This window comes from Anomalospiza imberbis, chromosome 18, assembly GCF_031753505.1.
Source record: "Anomalospiza imberbis isolate Cuckoo-Finch-1a 21T00152 chromosome 18, ASM3175350v1, whole genome shotgun sequence".
NCBI lineage: Eukaryota > Metazoa > Chordata > Aves > Passeriformes > Viduidae > Anomalospiza > Anomalospiza imberbis.
Window position 1 is genome coordinate 7508636 of NC_089698.1, and position 14036 is coordinate 7522671.

The following is a 14036-nucleotide window of genomic DNA, read 5'->3' on the forward strand; positions in this document are numbered from 1 at the left end:
AATTAATGTGTGGCTTTTCTCTGAAGAAGAGTGCCTGGGAATTAGAGCTTTCAAAATGCATTACTTTCAAGCTCTATTCATCTTTAGATCCTGCAGGCATGATAATAGTATGTGGTGACAGTCACCTAATATTTGTCCTGTGTGCACTCATACACTGGAGGCAGCCTTCATCTCCAGCTGACTGAGGTAAGAAGGCACTGAAGTGCCAGTCTGTGACCTGGAAGTGCTGCCTAGTGCAGAGCAGGGTGCAGGAGGTGAGGCTCAGGTGATGCTGCTGCCGTGCTGCCAGATGAGCCGCCCTTGGTGTCAAGGGAGCTTTGCTCACTGAAGCATGGCACAACAGAGGAGGTAGAAACTGGAGGCTGGCACCTGAAAACTCACATTTGTCTTTTTTATCAGCAGCAAATTTGCATTAGTACAGAGCCCTCCTCAGCAGCTACACTTCTCCCCAACTCCAAAAAGGGTTCTTTGACAAAGTCATTTGTTTGACATTCCCTCTCACTCTCAGTGTATTCTCCTATCCTAGTTCAAGTTGTCCTTTCCTATGCTTTGCAGGGCAGTTATTTAACCAGGATCATCTGGAGAGGAGTCCTCCCAAAGGTTAATGCTTCACTGTCCCACCTGGGGGAGCTAAGGGCAGATGCTGCTGTCTCTGTCCCCCCACTTGCCTGCAGCGCTTGGAGGCTGCCGTGCTCGTGTTTGTGTTCAGAGTGGGTGCAGCCTGTGGGAGACTGATGCTCCAGGTACTGGAGCTAAGATACTGTCACTCTTTTGGTGTGCAGCAGGTGCTTTTGAAGTGGACTTTGAGAGAAGGAATAGTTACAGAAAGAGATAAAAACGGAACCAGAATTTGCCTGTGCATCCTCACTTTGGAGGCAGCAAGTAGCACGAAAAGGGAGAAGCTTATCTGCCCAACCCAGACTGGAAAAAATCAACTCAAATTAAAAACCCACACAAAAGAGAGGAGTGAGCGAAGGCAGTTTCTTAATTAGCTTACTGATACTGTGCAGGATCACAGCATATGGCTGTCCTGGGGCTTATATGATGAGCAGAGCGTTTAATTCGTGCTAGTAAGGAGCTGTTAGGGTTCCTCCTGACAGTTCCTGATGTTTAGCTTGTAATATAAATAAATTATGCATAGGTTTTAGCAGCAGAGACATAACCTAGTTACATGCAATCTTAATGCTTTACAGTCATATCTTGAGATATAAATCTAAGGTTGTATACTTGCTTACTGCCTTTTGTCATTACTTAGGAATTAACCTAGGTCCCTCCTCCCTTGGCTGTCAGGAGAGGGAATCTACAAAAAATGTCTGTTGCTGTGGTGGGGTGAACAGCAGGACTGCAGCAAAGCTCCCTGCAGTCATTCTGATGGATGTAGTCTGCTTTGGAAGGCTTGTAAGCCCTGATCTTTGTTAGATTAGTGCCACCTCCTTTCTGTATTTTTGAGATTCTTTGTCATGGCAGCAAGCATGTGTGATAAAGCAAGCAGAGTCCCTTGGCCTTTCCTCCAGGAAGAGACTGGAATAACTTGGAAGCTAAGTAGCTGCTGGGCATCGTGGAATTCTCATGCAGTGTGTTTCTGCATCATTTTGCATTACAGGAGAGTAAGCTGAGGCCCTCCAAGTAGGTCATGCAGGAGTTAACCAGTCAGCATTTTACTGAAAAGGCATTACAAGGTGTTCTGGGTATAGAATGCCACCGACAGCGAGGTACAGATGTCAAGTCCATCCTTTGTTAAACCATACTCTTGAGCCCTAGCCTGTTTCAGAGAGCTCCTGTAGGCGGTGCGGACATGGATATGAGGTGTGACAGGGTGCCCTGTAGATCTCTTGCTCTGTGCCACTGTTGCTGGAGCACAGACTAAGCTCGTGAAACCCTTTTTCAGGGGTGGCTTTTGCTGTGTCCTCTCAAGCATTTGGTCAACTAAACAAAACCAGGCACTTGATTTAAATAGGTGGAAGGGTTTGCATGCATAGAAACTGGGGCTGCTCTGCTGCTTCTCTCTTGGGTGTAACTGGTCAGTGAATGCTGGAGTGGAGCAGCAGTGTCCAGTGGGATCCCAGGTCTGAACAGCTACTACCCAGCTGCTCCCTGCCTAAATCAACATCAGTAGAGCTCCTCTGGCTTTCTGTGCATTTCATTTGGACTTTGGCTTCTTTCTGCTTTCTTTAGCATATTCTCTGCTTGATTTCTGATTGAGCTCTCTGCTGCCAAACTGCATTGTGCCGTACAGGGCCTCTGACCAGAGCTGCCTGAATCAGGCTATCTTCGTGTCACAGGCAGCTTCTTTCTTTTTCTCTCTTGTTTTCAGAACAATGAACTTCAATACCAATTAAACTTTCTGGTACTTGATGTGAACTGAAGTATGGAATCCATTCAATTTCTGCATGAAATGATGGAATGATTTTTAAATGTTGTATATTTCTCCTTTGAGACATAGTGGGCCTAGATAGACACTTGGAAATAGGGTTCATTTGCTACAACTATTTACTGATCCATCTCCTTTGGCTGGTATCCAAATAAAAATTTATTTATTGTGAAGCAGTGTGTGGGTGTGGAAGGATGCTTGTATAGCAAGGATTCTAAAATGCCTGCCAGAATAGGTGGACAGAATAACGAATATATTTTAAGCTAGACTTGTGAGAAGCAGTCTTTTATCAGCTGAAGTATGCAAAACTCAGGTGTCTGGACAGCAAAGCCTCAGTGGTGGTGCTGGTCAGAGTCTAGCAAGGGGTTGGAAAGAGCACATCTCTGTCTTGGCTTCAGCTCTCAACTGTGATTTTTCTAGGGAAAGGTGGAAGTGTTACTAGGAGGATGTCTTAAAAGTTTCCAGTTCAACTTCGTATTTATAGAAAAAGCAAAGTCTCCCAGCTGTTGTCTTGGTTCCCAGCTAGATCTCTAAACAAAGTGCTTTTTACACCTGCTGAACTGAAGCAGGAGGGTAAGTGTTCAGTAACACTCCAGCCTTGGCTTCATCTGCAGCACTGTGGGATAGCATCTGATGGTGCTCTCCACCAAGTGACAGACACAACAGTCCTGGAAATACTAGTTTTAATTTTCAGAGCTGAAGATGTCTTTGCCTTTTTTTCAAGTTTCTCGTCACCATTAAAAAGAAAACAATCCAAAAGCTCCCCATATCTCCACTCTGTCTGTTGGATTGTTAGGGAGAGCACAGAGGGGCACTGCCACATGATTGCACTGAAAGAGTGCAAGTTAAGTACCCTGTACTTAATTACTTTTAAGTCTTTTCTCTTGAAGATAATTCTGGTGTGTGGCACAGACAGTAGTAACAGCTCACCTCTCCTAGGGGTGATGAATGCCAGCTCTGTTCTGCAGATGTAAATGTAGCATTCAGATTTGCATATTATTAAGACAACTCTTTGGTGATAATGATAACTTTATCTTAGGCGTGAGCAGATTTCTCAGCACACTCGCCCCCATTCTCTGAAGTCTTTAATAGCAACAGACTGCATTCCTAGCCTGATGAGTTTCTATGCTCATAGGTATTTACTTTTATTTAACATTTACTTAGTGCTTCTTTGTTTTGCAAATATTGCAACATCCTTATGAATTGTCTTTCACTAGTCCTGGCCACAGTCTGTACTCTCAAGAATTTGAGGAATAATCCAGGTTGCTTTTTCTAGCTAAAGGCTGGAGATTTTAAATCTCTGGAATGAGATTTGTACTATACTGCTTTATGTAAAATCAGTCATCCAGTTGGTTTCTTAACTGTGTACCTGGAGTCACATGGGCAGTAATTCTGTGTTTTGTTTCTAGAATTGTTCTTCAGACTCTTACAGGAAGCACACTGAAGGTTCCTGTTACCCTTTGCATTGTGACATAAGAAAGACACTTCTGTTTTTAAAATACATTTGTCATTTAATAGACTCTTGGAAAAGTATTGAAAAGCAGGAGAGTCAGGGAAAGCAGCAGAGACCTTCCTTGGGGTGAAGAGACAGGGCAAGTGAGCAGAACACTAGGGATGAATGGCAGGTCTCACTTGACACTGGTTTGTGTAAAAATAGATAGAGTAGTTCCCCCTCACCATTCCCACCCTTCTCAATGGGCAATCAGCTTTATTTTAATTTGTAAAAGAATATTTGCCCGTCATCAGTGCTTCAAAAGCCCTGCAGGGTTGTTCAAACTTCATTAAGTTGCTTTGACTTACATCCACAGAGGTTCTTGATATTAATTTGCCCCAGCAAGCAAGTCAGTGAGATCATTTGTTTAACTGCAATATCTTCTGGCCATTCCAGGTCTTGCATGGCAGCCTGTCTCCTAAGTAACAGAGTTAGCAGCACCTCAGCTGGGGTCTCAGCTGCCTTTCTCTTTGGTGTCTTGTGTGAAGCACTCCATCCCCTGAAGAATTTCTTCTGGTGTATAGCAGTACTTGTCTAATGTGTAGAAAAGTCAAATGAAAAGCAAAGCTCTCTTTCTCTGAGTCTGGATGCCATATGTTACATATCTCCATTGCATGAGTTTCTGGCCTGGGTGAGGCTCTGCATTCCTTCTGTGGAGTGTTGCCCTGTGTAAAGGGACTGCAAATCCTCTGTTCACTGCTGGAATCAGTCGTGTTTGTTGATTTCCATCACTCTTGGAAGAAGGGTGTTCAGAAACCTTACTTTGAAAGCTTCCTTTGGACAGTGGTTTGGTTACATCTTCCATTCCTTCACGTTTAACAGATACAAGATGCAGAACAATCCCAGTACGGATGTGAAACGGAAGAGATTTTTTCCTGACTCCTGTCAGTGGAGCGTGCTGTCAGGTTGATTATTCCATGGCAGTTCCTGTCCTTTTTCATGACCAGTGCCAGCAGTAGCTCTTCTGTCCATGTCATCCCTTTTGTTTTCATGCCCCTCCTGAAGACCCAAGATGAATTTGAGCAGTGACTACGAGGTGATGCTTTTCAAGGTGGTGGATGGTAGAGTCTTAAGGCCACGGCAGAAATGCAGCCTGGCATTTTCCTGGGTTGCATGGACCTGTGAAGGCGTCTTTGGATCGTGGAAACCAAACCTGGCAGCACTTCTCATGGGATGATCAGATAAGAACTTAATCAAAGCATACTGTCATCGTTTTCATAGGGCCCACCTTAGTTTAGAGCTTAGTCTGGCATGGATCTGAAATGCAAATATTTCCATGGGGTTTGGGAGATCTTCATTGCCTTTTGCAGTGTTGGAGCAGCAGGAAGAGCAGTCTCATGATGCAAGTGCTGATGTCCCTGGGCTTCGTCTGTCTGAGATCTGCTTGGACTGCTGGGACAAGAGTGGGAGCTGAGCTCTCCTGTAGGTCTGGGGTACAGTTACAGACAAGGAAATGGAGTTTGTTCTTCCAGGGTGGATAAATCCCAAGGGCTGCAGGAAGCTCATTACCCAAGGAGGGAGGACTAACAAAATCCCGAGAGTTGTGTATTTATAGAGCAGATGTTTCTGCATGAGATGCTCATAAGGATACATTTTGTGATGTGCTAGTTAAAACATTAAAGCTGCAAAGTTTGATGTCGGGATAACTTAGTCATAGCATTAATTAGCTATTAACTTGATCCTGCAGAGTTTTCATGCTTATTTATGTGCGATATATGTGGGAATTTTTTTCTCAAGGCATTAATTTCCAGTAAATTTTTCTGTAGTTGAAGAGGCAGTGATATCAGCAGGCCACACTCTTACTGATACAATATTAAAATATTTTTTCAATCATAACCTTATCAATGTCTACCTTGATATTAGCCCCAGTACAGATCAAGAAGTAAGAAAGCAGGATACACAATACTGTGATGGTGTTTGTAACCGAAGCATAAAACAAATGTGGTGCAAGTCTGATAGCACAAATGAACCAGAGAAAAATCTCCTCTGAATGGGCCATAGGGCAAGGAAGGTGCGAAGGTTGAGCTGTTCTGCCTTTAGTCTGCCAGTGTTGCTTGTGAATTCTAACACTCTGAGACTTAATGAGGGAATAAAAAATGTGATATGCAGCTCCAGATAAGACCATTTATAGTGCATTTCTGTCAGCCTGAAGCTTAACAAGTAGTGTTCCACATTAATAGATGTGCTTGAAGGTAGAGCTGCTTTTATTGTTATAGTTCCTGAAAGGTATCTCAGAGAATTTGAATTCTAATTTCAGTTTCATAAAGATGTAGCATTAAAATTCACATTTGTGTTTTTGATACAAAAGGATTAGTACAACTGGAGATGGGAAAACAGCATATAGAATGCTCCTCTATCTATCCTTTGGAATCATTTTAATATCCAGTTTACCTGCCTCCTGTCATCCATTGCTAGAGGTGAAGCTGTGTTAGGATTTGAGAAAATAATTTGTCTATCTGTGCATTTCATTTGTGTTCTTAATTGAAAGTTAATGTGCTGTTACAGCAACCAGCTCACAATTAAGTGCCTCCAGATTTTGAGAGGTCTCTGAGAAAATGTAGATTTTCCTAGCTATCCAATTAACACAGCAGCCTGCCCAGATAACCAGGACGTGGGAGGGGACCATGATTGATTTGTTAATTACTTGGAGATTGGCAGTCCCTCTAGTTAAAAGCAAAAACTGACTGCAGGATCCTGATAGCAGAAGGTAATGATGGTGTCCTGAGCTTTTGAGAGGTAACCTTACATGGCTTTGTGGGATTCAAAGACCTGAAAGTTGAAAGGTTGTCTGTGTTATTGTCAAAATTACTGCATTTCAACTTTGGGAAGAGCTTCCATACAGGTTTGGTCAGTGAGCATTATTAAGAATAATTCTGTCTCATATTCCCCCTAAAGAAGAGGGGGCATCGATGGGTGGGAAGGCAGCATTTGGAAAATCGACTTGAATTTTACTTGTTTTTTGGGTAATGGCAAATTGATGCTTATGCAAGACTGGGGTATCAGTTTGTGCTCACTGGGTGAGTGAGGCCAAGTTCAAAGGTCCCCTCTGATAGTTTCTGCAGTCATTGATAAATGTAACTTTTAACAGCTCCAAGTAGCCTTCCACTCTGTCTTGCTTCTTCTACCTGTGCCATTTTCTTGTGCAGAGTTTTGAGAAATTCAAAGCCATGTGAACTGTCATCCTTTCCTTACTAAAAGTGACTGACCCAGACTTTGAAATGACTCTGCTGCACACAGCTTTTTTGGTTTCTTTGGCCATGATACTGCTGAGCAATCTTGTGACTTAGCATGTTTTTCCTAAGGTAGTGAAAGTATCTTTCAGTTTGGAACTGCTGGTTTTGAAATTAAATTTTTCATTTGCATACTGTTTGCTCTGCAGACTCCAGCCTGGTTTAAGGTGAGTCCCTGGGCTTGCCAGCAAAGCAGAGAATGTTTGTAGGCACCTCTAGGATTATGTTCCCCTTTTTGCTCAGGCTCAGAGATTTGCAGATGTGCATTGCCCATACTTTACTGAGATTTAGTAGGTTTGTCAGTCTACTTGGCCTCCTAATTTTTCATCCAAGGTGATGAGTTCTTAATAATTGTAGTATAAATCAATGCACCTTTAACTTTATAGTGAAGGTCACAGGGCTAAATTTTCTTTCAACTGTCTCCTGTCAGGAATGTAAGTTCAGATGGAGCAGAAGCACGCAGAAGACTGAGAGAGTGTGATGGCCTGGTGGATGCCCTCCTTCATGCTCTGCAGTCTGCAGTTGGCAAGAAGGACACGGACAATAAGGTGAATTTCAGTATTAAAATATAGTGGATGTTTGCATCAATTTATGCTGAAGTGTTGCACTGTGATCCAACTTCTGTTGCTGGTATCAGAAGAGGATTATGCTTGCCTCAGAAAATAGAGTAATTGTCCTCCTCTCATTGCTGGTATCCGTGGTAGTGCTGATGGGGTATCAGCAGGATGCTGCTGTGTCTGCCTCTATGGCTGATGAGGGGAGCAAAGGCTGGTCGCCGAGAGAGGTGAGGAGCCTAGTCCTTTATTGTCAGTGACATTATTGCTATTGTTCTGCATTACTTAATTGGCATTTATAAGTGCAGTCTCCAAATCAGAATTGAGTCCCATATGCACAAAGCAGCAAAGGAGTCAGTTCCCATTTTAAAAGCTTTATTCAGTACCATCTCTGAAGACTGAAGTGCTTAGACATTAAGAAATGTCTTCAGACCTGCAGCACTTTCACTGTGGCTTGTTTTTTTTTTTTGGTGCAAATTTTATTAATCTGTTTTTATCATCATCTCATCCCATGGCACTTAAAAGTGTATTTATATGTATGAGGAACATCATAACTTTACCCTGTTTAAAAAAAGAGCATACTATTCTTTATAACACCAGAAGGCTTGTAAAGCATCATTATTTTATTCTGAGTCTCACCATGTGATGGCCTGAACAAGGGGGTTACAAAGCCCTGTTACTTAATCAGGTAATTTTGGAAGTGGATTTTGTAACCACCTGGCGGTTTCCATTGCAACCTACAGAGCACTGCTCTTGTCAGAACCCGAAGTGCTGTGGATTAGCTATTACTGCAGGACAACGTGTGTTCGCATTGAAATCCTCACAAGGCCTAGGTTTTGACCCAGAGAAAATTTAATAAAATGGGCCCCTTGGAGACTGTAAATGTTGGAAGAATGAGAGAGAGACTTGGATTAAAATAAGATCCTTATATGATCATTTTCTGTTGTGTGTTTGATCTTTTGGCGAATTGTGTTCTTTATGTAAGATCAAGTGGTATTTTTGATTAGAGAGTTTTCATTTTGAATGGATACTATTTATAAAGCGCTTCACTTTTGGAAAAATAAAATGGGGTTTAGAAGAAGAATGAACTTTAATTTAAGGGTCTTGACTAATTCTTCCTTGAGAGCTACATGGTTTTCCTGGGACAGGTGGCCTTCTTTTTTTAATTTCCCTCTCTGTACAATACAATGGTTTGCGGGTAAGAGGGTGCAATACTTCATAAACATAAATTTCTTTTTAACAGTCTGTGGAGAATTGTGTGTGCATCATGCGGAACCTTTCCTATCATGTCCACAAAGAGGTCCCTGGAGCTGATAAGTACCAAGAACTAGATGCTGGTCAGACTACAGGCACAGGAGGCTCCCAGAAGAAGAAGAAAGATGATGCTGGTTGTTTTGGTGGAAAAAAAGCTAAAGGTATGTGTTGCAAAAAGCTCAGAACTTGAAATGGATTTGGGGGTAATGTTGCTGTGCAGTCCTGCTCTTGCAAGCACGTTCATCGTGCTCATTTAGGATGATGCAGTTTGTGGAGTGTTTGCAGTGAGCTGGCATGTATTTATCTCCTGTGTTGCATCACTATTGGATGTTTGGATTCTTTTTTCCACGATTGCTGTAATTTTGTTTGGCTTTAAACAGGATTGCTGCATGCTGACAGATGGCGATCTGCTGTTGGAAAAAGGTGGATGTGCTCTGCCTCTCCTCTGCGTTGCTGTGTTCTTGCATCTTTCACATCTCTGCTCAGTCCCCTTGCCTGGCTGTGTAGCATGTGTGCCCTTCTCAGGAAGCCAAGCCAGCATGGATCCATCCATCCATCCATCCATCCATCCAGTCCTGTGCATGGCACTCCTGCCTATACATCTTCATGCCTCCAGATTCTCATACATGAAAACAAACTAAAAGCCTCCCCTCCCACTCAACCAAAACATACAACCTCCCAATTCAGTCACTATTTCAGTAATTTACATTGCAGACACGATTTTGTAGCTTTTAATTGTCAGTCACTTTTAGACCTGTTCTCTCCTCTGGGGCATGAGTGTTGCAAATGAGTTTCATTATGAGAGGATTAATAGTCTCAGTAACCCCCCTTCCATGTTTCCTTTACAAGGAGACACTCAAATTATATCCATTTTCTTTGTTGTTTTAGAGAAATTACTATTCTGGACTGAATCCTGTTTCGTTTCTTAGAGAAATGACTATTCTAGATGAATTCAGAGATCATTAATTCCATTTTCTGTCTAGGCTTCATTCTCCTCATTCATGTGTACACACATCCTGGCCTACTATTTATAGCCAGGTACCAGGAAGGGTTTTTCCCCTTAAGAGCTGATATGGAGTTGTTTGAACATGATGGACTGTGTGCTGCATGTTAGTCTTTGACCTGACCTGCGCCAGTTACTGAAATATTATGTTTCCATATGTGTTAGGGAAGTCATCACAGTGTGAACTTGCTCTTGCAGACTAATCTGTCATCAACTGCATTTAAACTGTTTAAAATAAAAAATTGATGGGAATCTTCTAAAGACTGGGGGGAAAACTAAAGAAGTAATTCTGCCTGCCTGGCCAGCCTTTTCTCCCAGGGAGTGACTGAACCTGTGATACCCTTTGGAAACTTTGCACGTGTGCTGACTCGAGCCTGTTCCCTGCCACTTGCAGTCCGTGTCGTTGCTTTGCTTGAGAGCAACACAGTCAGTGGAAACACTTTCAGCCATAAAAGATCTGAGTGGCCTGTGGGAGGAGGGTGCTGTGCTGAGGGAGACCTGTCCTCCACCCCCTCGATGGCAGTGACAGGAGCACTCTCAGGTGTGTGTCCCATGCCAGGTGTCTGCCTGGGCCCACCTAGAGATCCCTCTCCTGGGGCTGTGCACCTGGGCACTTTCTGTGCGTCGGCTGAAGCACCAGGTCACGTCTTTCTGGGCAAATCGGTCTCAGAATCATCTGATGCTGGGGATGAGCCTGTGGATTGCAGCAAGCAGTGCAGGCACTCAGTGACAGCTTGGGTTTGGCTTTCCGTGTTTGGCAGGAAATGACAATGCATTTTAATGTTTTTTTTCACCTTTTTGCAGTGCTCTTTTGAAAGTGTGCTGTTCCCCAGAGGGAAATCAACTGGTGATAATGCTGAGCTCACAGCTTGTAGGATGTAGATCAAAAGCATAGAGGGTCTCAGATGACTGTTGTGCTTAAAAAATAAAAGTTAAAATCCATTCATAAATGTGCTTTTAAAATCATAAAGAGAAGCTCCCTTGTTTCGCTGTTAAATTTATGTGGATACTGGTCTGAACCTACCTTAATTTTCTGAGTCTAAAACTTCAAAATCTATCTGTTCTCTCCTTTCTTGTTCACTTAATCTCGCAGTGTTTCCATGTTTATTTTATTTTATTTCATGGTCATTGATCACAGCATCTCAAACACCTCTGCAAAGGGCTAGTCATCCTTCTGTCCCCTCAATTCTGTGAGCACCTTTTCATTTAATAAAAAGAGAAAGAAAAGGGGAAAAAAAACTGTGCAAAGAAAGATTAGGGGGTTTTAGGAGGAACAAAAGGGAGAACATGAAATACCTTGGTTTGGTTTTTTAATTGATGAAACTTCTGTAGTCTTGTAATACTCAGGTTTTGAACCTGTTCTGTGAAAATATGCCTCTTTGTGACTGTTCCTTTGTATTTTCTTCATCCTGTAAATTTTTGTTTTCCTTTTGCTGCTTTTCTGGTAATTAGAGGAGTGGTTCAATCAAGGTGAGTCTGCAATACTTTCTTTTCATCATCACCATAACATGCTTTGTTCGGCTTTCACATGCAAGGCTAAGAGCTGAGATCAAGGTCTTGTTCATCCACCTTCTCCTCTGCTCCCCCAGCGCATCCTCCTGTTCATTTCAGCACACATGGAAAAACCCTCTGAGGGAGCTTCTGCACTTTGGTCTTTCCATACCACCAATGGAAAACATAAGGATTTATTCATTCTTGGTGTAAGTGCAGTAGGGGGATTGCTGTGCAGCTGGTCTGCTAATCCCAGGAGAGCAGGAGCACCCGGGTGTGGGTTGTGTCACCAGCCCTGTCAGATGCAAGGCTCTGCTGGCTGCTCTGGGGGCTGGAAGGGGCCGTGAGCTGCAGCAGCTTGGGTGTGTGTTCTCAGGGGTACTTGGTACTTTTTCTGCTTGGGCACATGCCTGGGCTGCTGCAGCTCTGTTACTGGCACACACAGGAGCTGGAGAAAGCTACCCCAGTACCTGTCTCAGGGAATAGGCTTCAGTTTCTCATCCCAGCACAGTAAGTAAAATTGTACCTGGAAGACACAAGTCTGAGGTTAAAGCTTCCCTTGGCTGGGAAGTTGATAGGCTGTGGGTGCCTGTGCGACTCCATTGCTGAGACTGATTCAGGGGTGAAGGCAGGGGCATTTTCAGGTTGTGACACTTGCTTCACATCATGGGTTCTGGAGGATTGGACCAAAGGAGAAATGTTGGGGAGGGGAAAAAACCAACCAACCAAAATCTAATTGCTCCACCCAAGAAATGGTGCTGGGCAGTGTTCTGCAGATCACTGATTTTTGGACTGTGAGTGGTGAGGCTGTGGAGGATGGACTTGTTGGCAGGACAGAGCTCAGCCCTTGGTTTCTGTCACTCCTTTGTGGCCAGCTCAGTGGCTGTGTTACTGAACAGCAGGGAGGATAAGGTGGGATTATTATGAAGAAGCACTTTCCCTTAAACTTTTACTTCAACCAGAAAGAAAACATTTGGGAATTAATCCTTCAGCAGAAATAGTCTGTCTTGCACCATGGTTTGATTATATGGTAAAACAAAACAACATTTGAGGAAGATCAACAACAACATTAGTGGTTAATAATGCTGGGTCACACTTCAGAGTCTGTACCGAGTTTCTGACAGATGGAAAAAATGCTGAAGGTCATATTTTGGTTGTTTATTACATAATGAAAAGTAGCAAGGGGGGAGAGGGGAAGAATTTTAATCCCTCTGTTTCGGAGACTGTAAATTGCATCTTGCACAAGCAAGTCTCATGTCAGGCAATTTTCCCAAAGCAGAGTGCTGTGCCAGTCGTACACCAGGTCTCATAAAACAGGCCTGTCAGCAGGCATGCTCAAAACTGTCTCTTGGCAAAGTTTGGAGCCGTGCTTCTCATCCAGCATTGGCTTTTCTCTGACACACCTCAGGCTAGAAAACCTGGAGAACCTGGACATAGGTGGAAATTGAAATATACAAAAACAGATCTTAAACTTCTACTGCAAGCGCAGTTTGTGCTGTGGTTTCAGCATCCCTGTGGTGCACAACCCGATTGTGAAGATCCAGGCAATGGTGTGCTCCATACAAATCCCAGCCACATGGGTTGTGTGTTCACATCCCTGTTGTGAACAAATGCACAGACTCGAGGGACAGAGCAGGGTGTTCAGAGCTACAGGATCTGGCATTGATGCTGATTTTCTTGTGTTATCAGGGATGCATGGGGATGGCTGAGAAGGTTTTAATCAGTGGACTCCTGAATTGCTACATTTGGTCACCTTTTTAGAAACTCCCCAGTATTTGTGAAAATCAAATGGGAAAAATAGCTCTGGGCCTCAGATTGAGACCTTTGCTTTCTGGGTGGATTTGGTTTGGAGTGTTCTTGCAGCTTGCTCACCTTGTCTCTACAGGAAAGCCCTGGAAATGTAGGTGCTTGGGGTATTTCCAAACACAATCCATTTGATTAAGCAAGTAATTTGTAGAGTTGAAATCCCCTTGGCCAGAGTTCTGTGTTCTGTACTGCTGCCATTGGCAAGCAGCTGGCAGCTTCTGTTTTGAACAGACGGGCTTTGGCCTGCGAGGTGGGAGTTCCTTAGAGGGCTGAGATGCAAACCAGCAGAGGCTCCTCCAAACCAGCCAGTGTTTGCTGTCTGGCCCAGAAATGGAGAGACAGCAAGTGAAGAGCCCAGAGCACAGGTGGAGGGTACTGTCTTTATGAAAGATGGGTCAGTAAATAGGCAGCTGCTTTGGCATTCCCAGCTCAAAAGTAGCAGCCAACACTGCACTCCTGGACAATTCCTCCTTAATAAGTTGTGCACAGACACAGTGCTTACTAAACACTGCCAGTGGGAAGAAGGGAGCTCTTACTGTGCCATCTCAGTTCTGCAGGGCTGATAGAAGTGCCAAACCGACCTTTAAATTATAGAGAGAACTTTTGAAATGAGTAGTTGTGTCAAGTACGGTCTGGCTTTCTGAGAACATGTTCTGAGGTTTAAACTATTTAATGGCAGAGACATGAAATTCGGGGTCATGTGAAAAAACAGTTTGTCCTACTTGTAGATAAGATGGAGTCACATTTATGGGTCTGCTTTAAGTCTGTAATCTTCCCTACACTGACTTCCTTCCTTGAATGCTTTTTCCTTTTAATTCCCTCTGCCCTGCTTTTT

The 14036-nt window shown here is 43.3% G+C and overlaps 1 protein-coding gene across 8 annotated transcripts in view; it reads left to right on the top strand.

Moving 5' to 3' along the window:
- The window catches only part of ARVCF (ARVCF delta catenin family member), a 245417-nt gene that overhangs the window by 189505 nt on the left and 41876 nt on the right, over nucleotides 1–14036 (top strand). For 7 of the 8 annotated variants that reach the window (XM_068208793.1, XM_068208796.1, XM_068208794.1 and 4 more), the window contains 3 exons: nucleotides 7524–7641; nucleotides 8891–9062; nucleotides 11357–11374. In XM_068208793.1, the coding sequence (XP_068064894.1) occupies nucleotides 7524–7641; nucleotides 8891–9062; nucleotides 11357–11374 (308 nt within the window). The remainder of the gene's footprint in view (nucleotides 1–7523; nucleotides 7642–8890; nucleotides 9063–11356; nucleotides 11375–14036) is intronic. The other variant, XM_068208795.1, reaches the window with a different exon arrangement.